At 53.2% G+C, this 18,397-nt stretch overlaps 1 protein-coding gene across 1 annotated transcript in view; it reads left to right on the top strand.

The window, feature by feature from the left end:
* The window catches only part of CACNA1H (calcium voltage-gated channel subunit alpha1 H), a gene marked incomplete at its 3' end in the record, with an annotated part of 149,392 nt that overhangs the window by 64,449 nt on the left and 66,546 nt on the right, over positions 1 to 18,397 (top strand). The window contains exons 8-10 of the mRNA XM_084216540.1: positions 3,890 to 3,982; positions 6,389 to 7,166; positions 11,656 to 12,071. Of these exons, the coding sequence (XP_084072666.1) occupies positions 3,890 to 3,982; positions 6,389 to 7,166; positions 11,656 to 12,071 (1,287 nt within the window). The remainder of the gene's footprint in view (positions 1 to 3,889; positions 3,983 to 6,388; positions 7,167 to 11,655; positions 12,072 to 18,397) is intronic.

Here is an 18,397-nt window from a genome sequence, read left to right on the forward strand (position 1 = left end):
TTTCTGTTAAATTCTTACAGTGAGGGGAGAGAGAATTGGGCAAAACTGAGAGATTTACTGGGTATTAATGGGAGAGAAATGATTTATCCCAAGCCTGGGGAAAGGGGTAAAGAACTGCAGGAGCAGGGAAGGACCTGAGCATCACCCAGGAGCTGAGTGGGGTGAGAGGACAGCCCTGTTCTCCTGGCAAGGCAGAAATCTTTTCCCAGGTACCTCCTGTGCCCCAGGTGAGGGGCAGGAGCAGCACCTCCAGCACCACCCTGCCAATCATCTTAATTGAATCTCCCAGCTCTGGCCCTGCAGCTGCTGATTTTCCTGTGCCTGGCACATCTTTCCCATCAGAGCAGAATGAGGAGCGAGTTCTCACCCTCTTATCTGGCTGATAAATAATTGTGGGGTGTGTTGGTGGGAGCCTTTGAACTGGAGCCCTTGGAGAGGCTCTTTAATGGGGCCCCGTGTGAACCAGCAGGGCTTGAGCAGCCTTTAATTACTGAGGAGGGATTGCCCAGATTGGGAAGCACCAGGAAGGTGCTCCAGGGCTTTGGGAGACATCCCTGGAGGGCTTGGAAGGGCAGGGAAGTGGATTAATCAGAGTGGGGATGAAGAGAGGAGAAAGTCCTTTCTCCTCAGTGGAATAAGCAAAGGAGTGCTGAAAAAGCATCCCCAGGCTCCTGGGGGCACAGGGAGAGCTGCTGGGTCTGAGTCCATGGAATCCCACAGGACTTTGGGCTGGGGAAAAAACCCCTCCAGTCTTGGCAGGGACACCTTCCACCCCACCCCAGGCTGCTCCAAGCCCATCCAAGCTGGCCTGGAACATTCCAGGGATGGGAGCTCAGCTGCTCTGAGGGTGGGATCAAGGCAGCAAACCTTGTGCAGGTGCCCCACTTTGGCTCCCAAGACCAGCTAAAGGTTTTAGCTGGTTCCCATTTCCACCAGGGCCTTGCTGGGGATGTGCATTTTTCCTTGGATCAGGGAAAGATGACCTCGGGAAGTCCTTGAAATCCAGCAGGAATGAGGCTGGAAGGAGCCCAGCCCTTGCAGGTGGCTGTGCACGTGCTGTCCTGCATTTCCCCAGGGCTCTGGGATTAAAAGCCCTGCTGGATGTCTGGGAGCCTCCTCTTTCCCTGGATCCTGGCAGCCCAGGAATGAATCCCCTGGTGCCAAACACCAGGACAAGCCCCACAGGTCTCTTTGTCCCTCCTGCATCCCCCTGCTTTACAAATGAGCAGTAAATAGCACAAATTCTAATTACACCTGGAATATTCAGAGAGCTGGTGAGCATTTTCACCCTCCAGAGGAGGAACAGGGGGTGTTGATTGATTCTTGTGGGAAATGCTGCCTCTCATGCAACAAAAATATCCCTGCAAGGGTTGGTGGGCCCTCAGTGCTGGCTCAGAAGCCCTCAGGTGGCTCCTTTTTCTTTCTCTGTGTTTAATGGGTTTAATCCATTGGATTTGGGGATTTCCAGCTAAATCCAAATCCAGTGTAGAGGTGCATCCCATATTTTTGGGGTTCCTGGGTTGATTTTTCATCCCTCGGTGGGAATGGCTGGAGAACTCCATGAGCATCCAGAGGGAAGGGAGGGAGGGAGCCTGGGCAGCACAGGGGGGATGATTCCTGGGAAAGGGGCAGAGATTTGGTGTCACCTCCTGACGTGACCCTGCAAGGGCCGTGGGAGGCTCAGCTGTGCACAGAGCCCTCACAGACAGCAGACCTGCCCCAAAAGGACTTTGCTCTCTGCAAAGGGAGAGGCAGGAAAGGCCAGGAGGGCTTTGATTGCTGGGCTGTTCCTCAGGGATGAACACCCAGGCAGTTTAACCCCTTCCCACCCTGTGGGAATAACAGCCCCATGGGGAAAATGGGGATAAAAACCTGCCCTGGATTGATCCTGGGGCTGATGATGGGTAAAGAACCCTCTGGGGTTTTGTTAAAGCTGCTTGTGGCAGGACAAGGGGTAGTGGTTTTAGCTGGCAGAGGGCAGGGTTAGAAGGGATTTTGGGGAGAAATTCTTCCTTGTGAGGCTGGGGAGAGGCTGGAATGAAATTCCCAGAGCAGCTGTGGAATGTCCAGGCCAGGCTGGATGGGGTTTGGAGCAGCCTGGGACAGCGGGAGGTGTCCCTGACATGGCAGGGGTGGCACTGGATGGGCTCTGAGGTCCTTCCCATCCTGAACCTCTCTGGAATCCCGGGAAGCAAAGCTTTGCTGAGTGCTGTAATTCTCACAGCATTCTCATTCTCGTGCTGTAATTCTCATAGCAGCAGTGCAGCTCTCTGAGCTCTCACATTGCTAAAAACAAAATATCACCCACTGGAGCTGCTGGGGGCTGTCCCCACAAGCTGCCAGTCCATCTCCACAAGGCTCTGGTGTCCAAAGGGCACAACCTCCTCCAGGGAGTGGAAAATTGAAATATTTAAGGCAGGAGGGGAAGGTGCCATGAAGATTTCAGGCAGGGCATGGGATGGAGGCGTTTAAAAGGGATTTTGTGACTGGCCAGTCCTTCCTGCTGCTCTGAGTGCTGGCAGATCAGCGAGGGTGGGATGTGGAGGAGCAGCAGAGGTGGGAGCAGTTTGTGAGAGCAGCCAAGGTGTCAGACCTGATCCCCTGAGCCTTTAACAGCCCTGACACGGGGAAACAGCTGCAGGGACAAATTTCACAAATTGTCTCCTCCTTGGCAGATGAGCTTGGTTGGTTTTGGCTGTGCTGCCTCCTCACTCGGTGGGGGTGAGCCTTCCACACGGGAAGAAGGTCAGGAAATTGCTGGGGAAACATCAGCATTTTGTATTGAGGGTGAGAAATCCCAAAGAGGCAGCAGCCCCGAGCTGCTCTGTGGGTTCTGGTGGTTGTGTGAATGTGTGGTAGTTGTGTCCTGAAGATCCTTATCCAGGAGTTGCCTTCTGTTCCTCGAGTAAAAAAAAAAAAAAAAACCAGGGAATTAATGGATTTGTGCCTGACTTCCCTGCAAGGTTTTATTCCCTGCCTCAGGGATTGTGGACCAGATTTTGGGGACACACCAGGCAGAAAATCCCCTACACCCCATCCCCACTACTCCTTCTCTTCCCAGAGCAATTCCTCCCCTGCAAATGTGGTTTAAATCAGGGATGATGCCACTGAAATTGTGGGGTTTCCCAAGTCCCCCAGGCTCGGGTGGGGTGGTGATGGGGGATGTCCCTGGCAGTGGGTTCAGACAGGAGCTCGGATTCTGATGGAAATTGCAATTTCCAGGATGGAATTTCAGCTCTAGTAGCAAGCCAGCACTGGAAGTTTGGGGTATTTTATCTAAATAAAAAGTGTAAATTACGTGGCAGAGCTCGCTTTGCTGTGCACACAGCCTGGGTGGTGTTAATTAAACCCTCAGCTGCTTTTTTTAGTGGAAGGAAGGCTGAGAAAACGAGCCTTAAATCAAGTCTACATTTAATTAAAGCCTCTCTTCCATTCAGATGCTCTCCCACTATGATAGTGGCGGTGCCGTTGGAATGCTGAGCCAGGAGGAATCAACGAGGAAATTGGGTTTGCAGAAACAAAATGAAGTTTAAAATGTGGGAATTTGCTGGGTTACATTACAAAACCAGCAGCTTTAGGTAAAACTCCAGATCTCTGTGGGGAAAGGAGGGTGTTTTTGGGGATTTTAATCCCTCCTTGGAATTTCTTTGCCTCAGAGCCAGTGTTTCAGGTGGTTCATGTGAATGTTTCACAGTTTTAACTGTACCAGATTCCTGTGGGAACCTCAGGCCAGTCCTTTGGCCCCATTCCTTCTCTCTCAAACAAACCTGGGATGGATCCCAAGAGTTTCTGTGGAGGGATGAGTACCTGGCACTATGGGAAAATTGATATTTAACAACTTTTGGGGTGACTTTTGTCCTCACACTCTTTTTTCTCTGTCTCCCTGTAGGTGATAACCCTGGAAGGATGGGTGGACATCATGTATTATGTGATGGATGCACACTCTTTTTACAATTTTATATATTTTATATTGCTTATCATAGTAAGTATGACTTGGCAGATTCTCCTATTCCTTGTCCTTGGGGGGGGGGGGGGTGAAGTTGTTCCCTGTTTTTTTTCCACAGAGAAGAACCAGGCAGGATTCAGGGCTTTCTCTCCCTCTTGCCCTCCCACTCTTGGTCTTGTCACCTGGATGTGTCTGTGCCCAAAAATCCAGATTTTTCCTCCTTTAACCTCCTCAATGTGCCAGGGGAGCCTCCTTTCTTTGGAGAGCCCTCAAACTTTTGAATTTCACCCAGAACTCTTTAAATAATAATAATTCTCATAGCAGCAGTGCAGCTCTCTGAGCTCTCACATTCCTAAAAACAAAATATCACCCACTGGAGCTGCTGGGGGCTGTCCCCACAAGCTGCCAGTCCATCTCCACAAAGCTCTGCTTTCCAAAGGGCACAACCTCCCCCAGGAAGTGCAAAATTGAAATATTTAAGGCAGGAGGGGAAGGTGGCACGAAGATTTCAGGCAGGGCATGGGATGGAGGTGATTTAAAAGTGATTTTGTGACTGGCCAGTCCTTCCAGGTAACCCTGTCCTTGTCAGGGTGGGTTTGGAGGCCTTGGGAAGTCCAGCCAGTTCCCAGCAGCAGTGGGAAACCTGGATCAGAGCAGGGTGAGGGTGCCCTGGAGCAGTCAGGGATTCCTGAGCTGGAGCAATGGGCCATGAGCAGAGATTCACGCTCCACTCCCCTGAGCTGTTCTCTCCAAGTGCATCCATGTGGAAAAGGCAGAGGGTGACTCCTGCCCAAGTCACCTGGAGCTGGGAAAGGCACCTCTGCTGCTTCTCTGGCAGCTGATATTGCACTCTGGAGAGCAGCACCACAAACCATCTCCACACAGCTTCCCTGAGCACTCCCCAGACAATTCCAGGTTCAATCCATCCCTGCCCAGGGCTGGCCTTGCCCTGAGGTCACTCCCTTTTCACCCCTCAGGGCACCAGTTCCCTGCTGGGAACACTGGACATTGTCCTTTGGCTGATTTAGGAGCTGAGTGGTGAAAAATCACTTTGTGGGCTCCACAGTGAGGGGAGGATGCAGCTTTAGGTCACGTCACATTCTTGTCCTTGGGACTTGATTTTGAGAATTTGGTGTCCCCCAGGAGCACATCAGCTCACCCAGGGACTGACTCAGCCCCTCAGGAGCACTGAGTGTCCTGGAGATGCTTTTCTGTGTCAGGGAGCCCCAGCAGGTCACAGATACATGTACTGTACCCCCAAAATGATTTCACACTCTTTTGGGGTGGGAAGTGATTGAAGAAGAGAAGAGGGTGTTTCAAACCAGCACAAATTGGACTTGAAATCATCTTTCCCTGCAGGCTGGCTGAATTTCAGGAAAAAGTGGAAGAGTGGTTGGGCACTGGAATGGTCTGCCCAGGGAGGGGCTGGAGTCACCACCCCTGGATGTGTTTAGCAAGCCCAAGAGGGGAAAATGTGTCCCTCAGGGCCATGGTTTGGTTGATGAGGAGGTGTTGGGTCATAGGCTGGACTTGATGATCCCAAAGGTCTTTTCCAGCCTGGTTCATCCTGTGACTCTGTGAATGCCCAGAGCAGCATTGTGCTGGGCACTGTGTGTGCTTCCTACACCTGTGCTGGCAAATGTCACTGCTTGGAGGAGAGGAGAGTGGAGCTAAAATCATTGACCATGCTTCAGAGCAGATTTAGCAGCTCAGGCACACGTTGGCAGCACATTTGGCGAGCAGCCCCTGGGATTTGGCACCTTTGGAAATCCCAGGATTGCCGTGTGGTGGTGAGGAGCTTCCCTCACTCCGTGCCATCCCTGCTTCTCGGGGCTTTAGCTGCTCACAGTGACCCCGAGATGGGTTAGAAAGTCTCTCTTCCCAGCCTGGCCGTCAAAGAAGGAGTCTTTGTAAAAAGTTTGTTTATTGTTTCTTATCTATAAAATTTTTTCTCCTGGCCTGCCAAGGTCTGCTCAGCAGGACAGACAGAGGCTCCCTGCCTGCCCGGGGTGGTGTCATCTTTTTATACTAAAATCTACACGTACAATATTTACAATTACTTCCCAATAGCCATCAACTTTGTTAGACAGTGAGCTTCTACTCGAAACCAATCTCAAAGTGCCACCATCACAGCAGAAGATGGAGGTCAACAAGAAGAAGGAGAAAGGCTGGACGCGCCCAGATCCCTCCATCTTGCCCCCTGAACCCCCATTCTAAAAACCCCAAAAAATCTATTTTTCCACCTTGTGACAAACTGATTATTATTCTACTTATACTTTTGTGGCTTGCAGATTCTCATATAAGGTTGGTAACTTTTTCCATGGGGCATAATCAAGGGTCTCCACAGGGTCTTGGGCTCCGTGCCAGGGTCTCTGAGCCCCTGGACAGAGGGATGTCCTGAATTCCGACACCTGCTGACTCCTTGCCCTGTTCTCCCCCCAGGTTGGCTCCTTCTTCATGATCAACCTGTGCCTGGTGGTGATTGCCACCCAATTTTCGGAGACCAAGCAGCGGGAGAACCAGCTGATGCAGGAGCAGCGGGCGCGCTACCTGTCCAACGACAGCACCATCGCCAGCTTCTCAGAGCCGGGCAGCTGCTACGAGGAGCTGCTCAAGTACATCTGCCACATCTTCAGGAAGGTGAAGAGAAGGACCATCCGCCTCTACAACAACTGGCAGAGCAAACGCCGGAAAAAAGTCAACCCCAACAGCGGCGGCGGCGGCGGGCAGAGCCAGCGGAGCAGGAGGAGAATCACCTCCATCCACCACCTGATCCACCACCACCACCACCACCACCACCACCACTACCACATCAGCAACGGGAGCCCGCGGGGGCCCCGTGCCCACCCCGAGCTCTGCGAGCTGGAGCTGCAGGTGATGAAGCCGGGCCGGCAGCTGATGCTGGCACCGCCCGCCTCGCCCAGGCCGCAGGGCCCCGCCGGCGCCGTGCACAGCATCTACCACGCCGACTGCCACGTGGAGGGGCCTCCCGGGGGCTGCAGGGCCGCCAGCAGCCCCGTGGGCAGCAAACTGGCCGGGCTGGGCGGCCACGGCAGCATGAACTACCCCACCATCCTGCCCTCCCCCGGCGGCAGGGGCGGCGCGGCCCTGCCCAAAGGGAGGAAGAACGGGAATTCTCCGGCGGCGGCCGTGGGGAGCAGCCCTGGGAGTTTGGGCCTGGATTCCTACGGGAAGCTGCAGCAGCTGGTGGGAGAGCATGGTAAGGGCAATGGGCTGGGTTTGTTTGGGAGAAGGGAGAATGGCTCGAGAGTTGAGGCGCTGATGTGCGGTGCTGAGGGTTGGGATGGTTGGCGGTGTGCTGTGGATTTACCGCCATGGATGGTCCAGGCCGCTGCTGGAGGCCTCTTTGCTGTGGTTACCAAATCAGGGTTTGAGCTCTTGTGTGCTTTGAGATATCCTGGAGGGGCTCCCACTCTTCCCACCCAAACCCAGAGCTCTGCAGCCCCTGGGATTACACCTCCAGTGGATGCTGGAGCTCCAGCAGAGAACCCCTGGGGCTGGGAGATGGTGCCTTGAAGGGGATGAGCAGGTGGAATCTGCAGGAGAAGCACAAGATAAAGCAAACTGAGACGTTTAAAACAGGCAGGCACCGAAAGAACTCGAACCAGACACTTCAGTTCTGCTCTGCTGGGCCCTGGAGCCTCTGAATCTCTTTTTGGCAAGGAGGAGCAGCAGTTTCAGCGCTCAGAGGACGTGTGGAGGGCAGGACAGGAGCAGAGCTGCGCATCTCAGGCTTTCCCTGTGTGCTGAAGAAATGTGGAACTGAGTTTTCCTGCAGATTTGGGGCTCCATTCAATCTGGGGAGCATTTTGGGGAACTGTTCAGTGCCTCTGTCCCATCCTCTCTGCACAGATGCAGCCACCCCAGCACAGCCAGGGAGGTTTTATCTCCCCTCACATATAAATCACCCACTGGAGCAGTGATTACACGCAACACTTGGATTTCTATTTTGTAAAATGTTTTTCCAGTCCTCGTGGCTGGAGCTAAAAGCTGCAAAATACTCTTAAGCCCTCCAACAGTGAAAAGTCACAAAGATCCAGCTTCTATTTTTTAATCTCTTTAAGCCAAACTCGTCATTTGGTTTTTTCAATGCCTGTGTTTTCCAAAACTGTTTATTTGCGTCTGCATGGACACAAATATTTACCCTGGTGATGGATGTGCTGAAAAATACCAAGCCTGGCTTTGGGGGGGTCACAGGAAAGCTTGCTTGACAGAGAGCTCGGGAGGCTTGCCTTTGTTAATTTTGTTGTTTTTAAGGACCACACAAAAGGGGAAAAGTGGATTGTTTATAGAAACCGCCTCGGGCAGACGCTTCCGAACGCTCGGGAGCTTGGCACGGGGGGCAAGGTTACTGCCAACAGTTCTGTTGTTCAGCAAGGACTTTTTATAAATCACTGCTTCATCCTTAGCTGTGCCAATTAGTGAAGGTTTTTAGGAGAATGCGTTTTTACCTTGAGATAAAAACCCAGGCTCTGCAGAAGGCTGGAATTGGGAGAGAAAGGAGCAGGAGAGCTGCTGAAGTCAGAGTTTGGATCCTCCCGCTTGCTGCTGGGGTCCTTTTTAGGAGAAGAAAGGCCCAAATCTCAGTCCCAACTGTGACATCCCCGAGCCAACTCGGTGATTTAGGAGATTTTCCCGCAGCCTGGGGTGGTTCTTTGAAAGCTGGGATTAGATTGAGTTGTCATTAATAATGCAATTACAGTGTCCTCTTTCCACAGAGGGATTTCAGCCCAGAGGATGCCAAAATGCTTTAAACAAATCTCCTGGAATTGTTTTGTCTCTTCCAGAAGTGTGCTCACAGCTGGGAAGGGCTGGAAGGTGGGGAGAGGCTGCTCATCCATCCCCCTGAGGGAAACAGGCTGGGGAGGGATTTGGGGCAGGCCTGGAGACGCTGTGAGTGCCCAGCTCTTCCCTTCCATGGATCTGCCCCTTTCCAGGCCCTTCTTCCCACTCAGCCACTCCTGCAGGGCTGAGTCAGGGTCAGTTTTGCACCGGGGGTGCTGGATGTGACTTCCAGGAGTGCTGGATGTGACTTCCAGGGATGCTGGATGTGACTTCCAGGCTTTGGGATGATCTTTAAGCACCAGGGTGGAGCTCTGCTAGGCACAGTCCAAAGTTCACATTTCCCCATCCCTAAAAATCAGCAAAGGAGCCATGAGCAGGAATCCCAAGCTCTCCCAACCCTCCCTCAGCCTTTTTTGGGGAAACAAAGAGCCTTTAATTCTCTCTCTCCTCTCCCAAGCCAAAAAGCAGAGAGTGTTCAGTGCAAGACCAGTGCAGGGAGAGCACAGAAGTGCTAATTGAGAGCTTTAAGGAGCATTAACAGCCCGGGCTCTCCCAGCCCCAGCTGGAGGCCAGGTTGGTGTCTGCTGGGAAGGATGCAGTGGTGGGAGAGAGCATTCTCCTGCCTCTTTTGTTGTGGATTTGAAGAGCTCCAAGTACAGCCTGTTCCCCGTGTTCCCGTGCCCTGCAATGCTGGAGGTTATTTTAGCAGGCAGCCAAGGAGACTCTGGTATTTTGAAGACATCTGCGGCGCCAGGGCTTTTCATATCATTTTTAACACTTTGATAGCATTAAAAGCCATCTGGCAAACCCCCTCCCTGTGCTGTTCCCGGGGCTGGGCTGAGCCTTCCCCCCTTGGCTCCGTCCTGAGCAGGAGCACCGTGCAAGGGGCAAAACATTCCCGATCCTGGCTGTGGCCGTGACGCGCTGCCCGGGAGCCAGGCCCGTCCTCCAAGGCCCTTCTGAAGGCCACTGATCCCCATGTGACATTCAGGCAAGGAAAATGTGTTTTGACTCTTGTCACATCCCGGTTTTCCAGCTAAAGGATGTGTTGGCTTGGTGTGGAGCTGGGGCTGGAATCAGCATTCCTGCTGGGTGAGCTCCAAGCTCCAGGGCTCGGAGCCAGGAGCAGCTTCAAAACTGCTCCAAGTGGTCGCCATCCCACCTCCAGACAGGCACCACGGGGATGTGGCACTTATGGATATGGTTTAATGGACTTAGAGGTGAGCTTAGAGGTCTCTTCCATGGTTCTGTGAGGGGGGGAAATTGTCCCTTTGCCTTATGTCCTTGAATCTCAAGGAATTGATGCTTAAACGGAATTCTGTGGGAAGCATCCTGTGCTCATGCCATTAATATCTGGTTGCTAAATATAAGGAGACTGAGAATAAGGTTCCTAAATATGAGGAAACTTAAGGACTGGATTCCTAAATATGAGGAAATTAAAATCTGGGTGCCATTCCACCCAAATCATCCCAGTTACTCTTGTCCCTGTCCTTCCATTCCCTGGCTCCAGGACAGCCAGCATTTCTCCTCACACCGCAAATCGTGTGTTTGATTTTAAATCCCCCTGAAGGCTCAGCCCTGTGCCTCGGGCAGCAAATCCACCTGAGCTTTATTAAAGGCTGAAGGAGATGGAGGGGGCTCGGTGACTCTCCGAGCTGTGATCCCAGCAGCCACCTTTGGTCCCTTCTCCCTCTCCCTCCTCATTAGGAACTAAATGGCAGTGGTGGCTAAATTGGGTGGAACAGCTTGATAGCGCTCAGAGATCGTTAATGATGGGAGCTGCTCAGGGATAATCAGGAATAATGGAAAGGGAGGGATGGCACCATCACACTTCCCTCAGCCCGGGACACAAAATGAGGGCCACGCTCTGTGGAGGGGGTAGAGGGTGGGAAAAGGGACCAAGAGGGGAAAATGAGGCAACCACCAGAGCTGCTTGGGAGGATAGATGGATGGAAGGCTTTTTTAGGGTCTGGAGAATAATTCCTGTGAGGACCAGCTGTGGTGGCTCAGCCTGGAGAAGAGGAGGCTTGGGGGAAACTTCTGGCTCTGCACAGCTCCCTGACAGGAGGGGACAGCCAGGGGGGTCAGGCTCTGCTCCAGGGAACAGCAGGACAAGGGGGAATGACCTCATGTTGGCAGCTGGTGGCTCCCAGTGTGTAGTGGCCCTTGGTGGCTTTTGGTGCTCAATGTCTCCCGACACATGGTGGCTCTCAGTGGCTCTTGGTTGCCCATGGTGGCTTTTGGTGCACGATGGCTCTCAGTTGTGTCTTGCAGTGGCTCATGGCCCACGGTGGCTCTCGCTGTCTGGTGGCTCTCAGTGGTGGCTCTCAGTGCATGGTGGCTTTCAATGGTGTCTCTCAATGACTCTTGGTGCATGGTGACTCTTGGTGGCCCTTGGTGGCTCTCAGTGGTGTCTCATGGTGGCTCTCAGGGTATGGTGGCTCTTGGTGCGTGGTGGCTCTCAGTGGTGTCTCAGTGTCTCACAGTGGCTCTCGGTGCATGATGGCTCTCAGTGGTGGCTCTCAGTGAGTGGTGGCTCTCAGTGGTGGCTCTCACTGAGTGGTGGCTCTCAGTGGTGGCTCTCAGCAGTGTCTCGTGGTGGCTCTCAAGGTGTGGTGGCTCTCAGCAGTGTCTTGGTGTCTCACAGTGGCCCTCAGTGCATGGTGGCTCTCAGTGTCTGGCAGCTCTCAGCAGTGTGTCATGGTGGCTCTCAATGGTGGCTCTCAGTGTCTGGTGACTCTCAGCAGTGTCTCATGGTGGCTCTCAATGGTGGCTCTCAGTATCTGGTGACTCTCAGCAGTGTCTCATGGTGGCTCTCAATGGTGGCTCTCAGTGTCTGGTGTCTCTCAGTGGTGTTTCTCAGAGGTGTCTCTCGGTGTCTCACGGTGCCCTTGCCCCCGCAGGTCTCCGCCGGACGCCCAGCCGGCTGTCGGGGCTGAGTGCAGCCGGGGCTCTGCCCAGCGCTGGTGGCCCTGGGCTGAGCTGTGAGCTGCAGGACTGTCCCTTCTGTGCCAGCCTCCTGGACGACCCCGAGTTCGCCCTCAGCGACTCCGACAGCAACGGCGACTCCGACAGCAACGGCGTCTACGAGTTCACGCAGGACCTGCGCCACGGGGACCACCGGGACCAGCTCCAGCAGCAGCGGGGCAGGAGGAGGAGGAAGAAGAAGAAGGCCAAGGAGAGGAACAAGGTGGTGAAGCTCTGGAAGGCGTTCGGCACCAAACTCAAGAGGATCGTGGAGAGCAAATACTTCAACCGCGGGATCATGATCGCCATCCTCATCAACACCCTGAGCATGGGCATCGAGTACCACGAGCAGGTGAGTGACCCCTCGGGGTTTGGGGTTTGGGGTTTGTGGTTTGGGTGCTCCTGCAGGGGTGGCTTGGGGTGGCTCTAAAGCGGTGTCAGGATGAACGAGGATTTTCGTGGTTGGAAACGGGGCTGTAGATGATCCCGTGAGGAGCAGGAAAAGCCTTTGGTGTGTGGGACACCTGGAAGTGCTGCTGGCGTGTGCAGAGGTGAAATGTGTGTGGTGGATGTGTCTGCTCAGAGCCTGGCTGCTTGTTGGCTGGGAATTATTCATATAAGTAGGAATTTTTGTGGTGGAAATACCTTTGGTCTGATGGTTGTGCTGGAGATAACCCAGGCAGAAATTTCTTCTTTGATCTGGGCCTTCAAATAAGACTTAAGCTATCAGGCAATACTAAAAGCAAAAAAGAAAAAGAAATTAGAGTCTTTCTGAAGGCTGCAAACCCTTTAATTTGGTCTCATGGGATGTGAGTAGGGCTTTATGAAGTGTTTGGAGGGAGGGAAGAGGAATGGTGCCGTTCTTCCCAGTGCTGGGATGGCAGGAAGCAGAGGTGGAGCTGAGGACAGCTTGGGACTGGAGGGGCTGTGCCATGGGAGAGGGAGCTGAGACAGGAGAGCATCTCCACTTGGTCACCCTGGCAAAGTTCTGTTCTCCTGGACTTTTCTTGCTTGGAAAAACTGGGGATTTTCCACTGCTTTCTTGAGCGTGCTCGGGAGTTTCTCCTGTCACCTCTGCGTCAGGCGCAGGAAACGCATCCCAACGAGGGCAGGTCTGTTTTTCTGGGATCAAAGGCATCCAGTGCTTCCCCAACACCTTCCCTGCAGGGTCATGACCAGGTCAGGGTTATTTTTAAAGCTGCTCCTCCTCTCTTGCATGGTCTGTCTGTTTGGGAATGAGGAGGAAAGGCAGAGCAGCACAAGCCACCCAAAGGCAGGACAAGAGAGAGGCTCTGCAGCTCCTTCTCCATCATTTCCCAAGATTAAGCACTGCTCAGGACCATGACAAAAAACCCTCTGTAGTGCTGCTACTTCATTATCTCTTCACTCCTGTGCTTTAACCTCCCCTATTTTAGGCTGAGACTTATTTTCTTTCCAAAAAAAAAAACCCAAAAAACAGGACTCAGCTAAAACAGCCTCAGCCATGCAACGACAAATCAGAATTACAGCAAAGTGTCCAAATCCAGCAGAGATTGAGCTGTCCCTGTCAGCTCCCTGTTGAATCCTGCTTCGTTGTTCCACAAGAAGTTCTAAAATTGGGAAATACACCTTGTCAGTGGCTTCTGAATAGGCCATTCATCCCTCATTTCTGCATGGATACTCTTTTGTCAGGCCGATACAGCTTTGTCAGCCCTTGGATTTTGCCGTGATGGGAGCTTGGGGAAAACCTGAGGCAGGCAGCAGGAGAAAATCCAGGATCACATGGAGTGTGTCCCCAATCAGTCCCATAAAAGCGAATTGGGATAATTACAGCCTTGCTGCTAACAAAGGAGAGCTGTAGCTGGCTGGCTTTTATTGGATTTTACCTTGTAAAAGCTTGGCTTTAGGGCATCTCAAAGCCAATGGCAATAAAGATTCCGAAGCTTTTTGGCTGCGGAGTGGCAGATTCCTGCCAGCTCTGCTCACAGGCACTGCCCAATAAAAAGGGAGGAAAATGGAAGTGAAACCTGGAAAAGTTCTCCCACGTGCCTGGGACACTGGGATAATGAGGCATGGGGTGTCAGAGCCCAGCTTGGTGACACCTCACCCAAAGCCTCTCCTCCCAGTGGTGTCCCAGGGGCTGAGGCACTGTCCAAATCCAGCAGGAAACTGCTCTGAATTTTGGCACAAAACTCTTGTGGCTTCTGTGGGCAAAGTGAGGGGGGTTTGGGAGCCCCCCTCGTGTGAGAGTTGGCTGCGAGGCTGGGGTGGGGCTGGTTCGTGTGGAGAGCAGGAGGAGGTGTCCAGGCAAAGTGCCCCAGAGCCAGAGCGTGGTGTTGGGGTGGAGGGAGGGGAATGGCTCCCTTTGGGGTCGGGAGCCTGACAGGAAAATCAGTGGGATCACAGCTTGCTGGGTGCTGCCCAGCATCTGCTGCCAGAGTATTCCAGGTGGGACGTTCTGAGTCTCTTCAGGCTGTAACCAGGTGTGGGTGTTGCCATTGCTGTCTTCTCCATCCTGCCAAATCCAGAGGCCATTCCCCAAGTGAAAAGGATTTAGGGCTGCTCTGTGGCTCTCCTGTTTTCCTTGCTCCCACCAAGCTGTTCCATGTTACTCCAAGAGCAGTTTTTAGGGAATCCAGGGGAGCCTGTGCTCTGCTGGTGGCAGCATGGGAAGGTCTCTGTTGGATCCCTGCAGAACACAACCACAGAGTCCTGGAGTGGTTGGAATTTTAAAGTTCATCCCGTTTGCCATGGGCAGGGACACCTTCCACTGTCCCAGGCTGCTCCCTATCCAGCTTGGCCTTGGACACATCCAGGGATGGGATGTCCACAGCTGCTCTAGGAAACCTGTCCCTCCAACACTTCCCACCATTTATTCAGAGTGAAACAGCTTCAGCAGCTTCTCTGCTCTTGACTTTCACCACTTTTTTTAAGCCATTGTCTGGTTGGACCAAACTGCAAACAAACCAGAGCAGCAACCCCAGGGAAGCCCATCCCAAGCCTCACTGTCCATAGGGAAATGTCCAATCCCTTTTATAAAATTTATTCATGTTTTTTTGCCTTTTTTTTTTCTTCAACTTCTCCGTAGTCCCCAGTGGCTTTGCGGATAGATGGACACAGAAAATCGATTTTTCTTGAGCCAAAGCCTCAGTGCTGTGTGTGTGTGGGAAGGGTGAGGGGTTCTGAGGGGAGATGGAGCAGGGCTGGCTGGCCCTGCTGTCCCTCCTCTCATCCCGGGACGCGGCAGAGCTCTGCAGAGAAGTCTCACGGAGCCCTCTTGAGGCAGTGGAGCATCATTGTCCAGCTCTGCTGGATGAGGGAATCCTGGCTGGAAGGTGCCAGGCTGGAGGCAAAACCCTCCTGGCTCCTGGGACTCCTTTGTCTTTGGAATCACAGAGCACCCTGAGTCAGGAGGGACCCACAGGGCCCATCCAGCCCTGCACAGACCCCCAGCTATCCCAGCCTGGGCATCCCTGGAGTGGTGTCCAAACCCTCCTGGAGCTCTGGCAGCCTCGGGGCTGTGCCAATTTCCTGGGAAACCTGGGCAGTGCCAGCACCCTCTGGAGAGGAGCCTTTCCCTGAAATCCAACCTGATCCTCCTGTGAGACAACTCCATCCCATTCTCTGGATCCTCTCAGAGGGAGCAGAGATCAGGAGGAGCTGGGCTTGTACTGCCACAGCCTGGGGTGCTGCCTCCAGACAAAGAGAGCCCTGGCCACACCCAAGGGCACTCAGGACTTCAGTCTGTGTTTTTATGGGAATGTGAAATTCCCACCAGTCTGCTCACCTGGCTGCTCCTGGCTAAATGGCACAGAGCTTGGGTGAGTCATGGAACCATGGAATGGTTTGGGTTGGAAGGGACTTGAAACATCCTCTCATTCCCCCAGGGGATCCTGTCCCGCAACAGCTCCTGGGGAAGGTGAGGAGACACCAGAACTGCTGTGCAGAGCTTTTCTCAGGGCAGCACAGCCCACTGGTGGCAGGAGATCAGGGCAGCTGCTGATGGGAAATGTTTCCTTGGCATTCCAGGCATTGGGAGCAGTCAGATCCTGCCCAGGACATCCTCAGGGTTCAGAGCCAGCTCCACCTGGGACATGGCTGGGAACTGAGAGGTTCCAGGGTGCTGTTCATGAGCAGCAGCACAGCTTGGATTTCAAAGGTTAATTGCCTGCTGTGGAGTCCTCCCTGGGTTTCCCCACCACCACTCCTGTGCTGTGTTTATTTAATTTTTTTATTTATTTATTAATTTATTAATCCGTCCATCCCCAGCACAAGGAGCGCTCCCACGGATGAGGAGAGCCAAGTACAAAGAGGGAGGCAATCCTTGCATTAATCTTCCAGGCCATTTCAGAACATTGGATGAGTTTTGTTCTGCATTCATTGCAGCTGACAGCTCTCCAGAGGATCTGAGAATGTGCCATGGCACTGCAGCACTGAGCAGGGAACAGGGCACTCCAAAGGCACCACCTTTGGGCTGGTGGGCTGGGATCCCTGGCACAGGGACATTTCCAAGTGGGAAACTGATTCCTTTTTGCCCCAGAGTCAGCAGCTCTGAGTGCTCTGAGGAAATAATTGCTGAGCCTTCAGCCTGCCTGGATCCCCAGCTCTGTGATTATCCAGGAGAAGGACAGAGCCCCTCATTTGCCCAGGAGAGGTGCTGGTGTTATCCCTGCAGAGGGAAGTGATCCCCGAGCCCCCCACTCAGCTTCCCAGAAGAATTCACTGAAGGAGCTGTTGATACTTGTAATGATTCCACATAAAAAGCTCCATTTACATCAAATGGCACTAGCAACGTTACTTTATATTCTCTCCTCAGCAGAGAAGTACAAATTAGTATTTGTTCCAAGCTATTGCTGTTCAAAGAGCTTTTAATTGCTTTTCTGATCCCTCATCCATGGCATGTTTCATTGGGAGCAGCTGCCTTTGGAGCAGGAGCTGACCTTGAGGTGCACCCAGTGGTCCGTGGCTTGTCAGAGTGAGAGGAGTGTTGGTTTTGAGTAGAACATTTCATTATTCTGGAGTAAAAGTCATCCTGTGTGATTGAAGGTAGCGCTCGCTTCAGCGGTGACGTCCTGGTTTAGCGTTTGTCAATTTTGGCTTGAAAAATTGGTTTGGCATGGAAAGCTCAGCACTTACTCAGAAAGCAGAGCAGGATTTTTCAGCAGTGTTTGAAGCAAATTGCTGAAATTCCTTTTGAGTTGTGAGTCAATAAAATACTACCCTGAGCTGAGGTTCGCGCTTTCAGCTGGCAAAACTTGTTCTCTCTTCCAGATTTTTGCAGGATCCAATTTTCAGGACTCACACGCTGGCAGGATTTGAGGAAAAGTGATTCCCCCAGCCCAGGCTGGGATGTGAAAATTCAGCCCAGTGTGTTTGTGGCTGTGGTAGGAATGCTGTGAGACTCAGGAGTGCTTTGGGTTGTGTTTGGGCTCTCCCTTCCCTGCTCCCTCTCAAGGTCCCAGCAGTGAGAGGACAGCTCTCCCCAAGCCTTGGTTGGATCACTGGAGAATACATCAGTGATGGAAATTCAGCTTTTTCCACAACTTGGGGATAACTTGAATTCTGTCTCCACCTCAGGGAAGTGCTTTTCCTGGGGAACTTTGGGAAGAAAGGGATGTCTTCCATCTTTTGAGCCCCATAATGGTTTTATTGAACATCCAGACCCTCTTGCTGCCAGGTCAGCACCAGGCTGGGGATCCCCCCTGGTCAGAGCCAGCAGCAGCTCCCAGATTCCCACCTGGAAGGTGTCACTCCCACCTCAGAGGGAATCAGGGATCGGAGGCAGGGCAGCAGGAAGGGGTGGCAGGGAAAATCCAGGTGTCCTGGCTTGCTGCTGGATGATGGTCATGGATAAACCACAGCCTTCCACACAGAGCCTCCTCTCTCCCCCTTTTCTCCAATTTGAGGGCTCCTCCCCTGCTCTGTTTTCCTTCTCTTGGGATATTTTTTTTTACTATATAAGGGAAAGAGATCCCAGAGATCCTTCCCTTCCTGGGCCTTGGAGCAGACAGGAGCAGCACCTCAGCAGGGCAGGGCTGGGGTCATAACTGCCCCCAGTGCAGACACCCCGGGCAGAGCCAGAGCAGGGGGGGCTTTGCTTCCTCTGGATGTGCTCATCAGCCATGGGAATATCCCCACACTCCCTGTGGGAACTGCAGGCACCTTTCCCAGTGCTTGCTTCCCCTCCCTTGTGCCATCAGCTGTTCTCTCTGGTGAGGGGTCAGGATAGGAGGTGACAGTGACAGGCAGGTAACAGTGACAGGCAGGTGACAATGACAGCTTTCCCTGCTGCAAACTGGGGATGAGCTCAGTCCCACAGCATGCAGGAGCCCCCAGCTGTGTTGTTTTCCCATCTGGATCCATCCCCAGTGCCCTGATCCCACTGCAGAGCCCCGGGGTGGCACGGGGCCGGCAGCTGGCGGCTGCAGCCAGGATGTTTGAGGTTCAGCTGGCAGGTAAAATAAACCCAGCAGCATGCAGCCCCCAGCAGGAGAGCAGAGTGCTCCTGGCAGCTGCATTCCATCAGGAATGTGTGGGAATCCCAGCCAGCCCCTGTGCTGGGACAGGGGCTCTGATGTGCTCCAGGCCGGGCAGGGTTGGCACCGTGTGGCCGCTTTGTGCAGAGGGACACGGGCGTGGAGCGGCTTCCAGAGCCTCAGAGGGGCTTCTGTCGGGTCTGGGCCTTCTGCTGCCAGCCAG

This window comes from Fringilla coelebs, assembly GCF_963513975.1.
Source record: "Fringilla coelebs genome assembly, chromosome: 16".
In the NCBI taxonomy this organism is placed as follows: domain Eukaryota; kingdom Metazoa; phylum Chordata; class Aves; order Passeriformes; family Fringillidae; genus Fringilla; species Fringilla coelebs.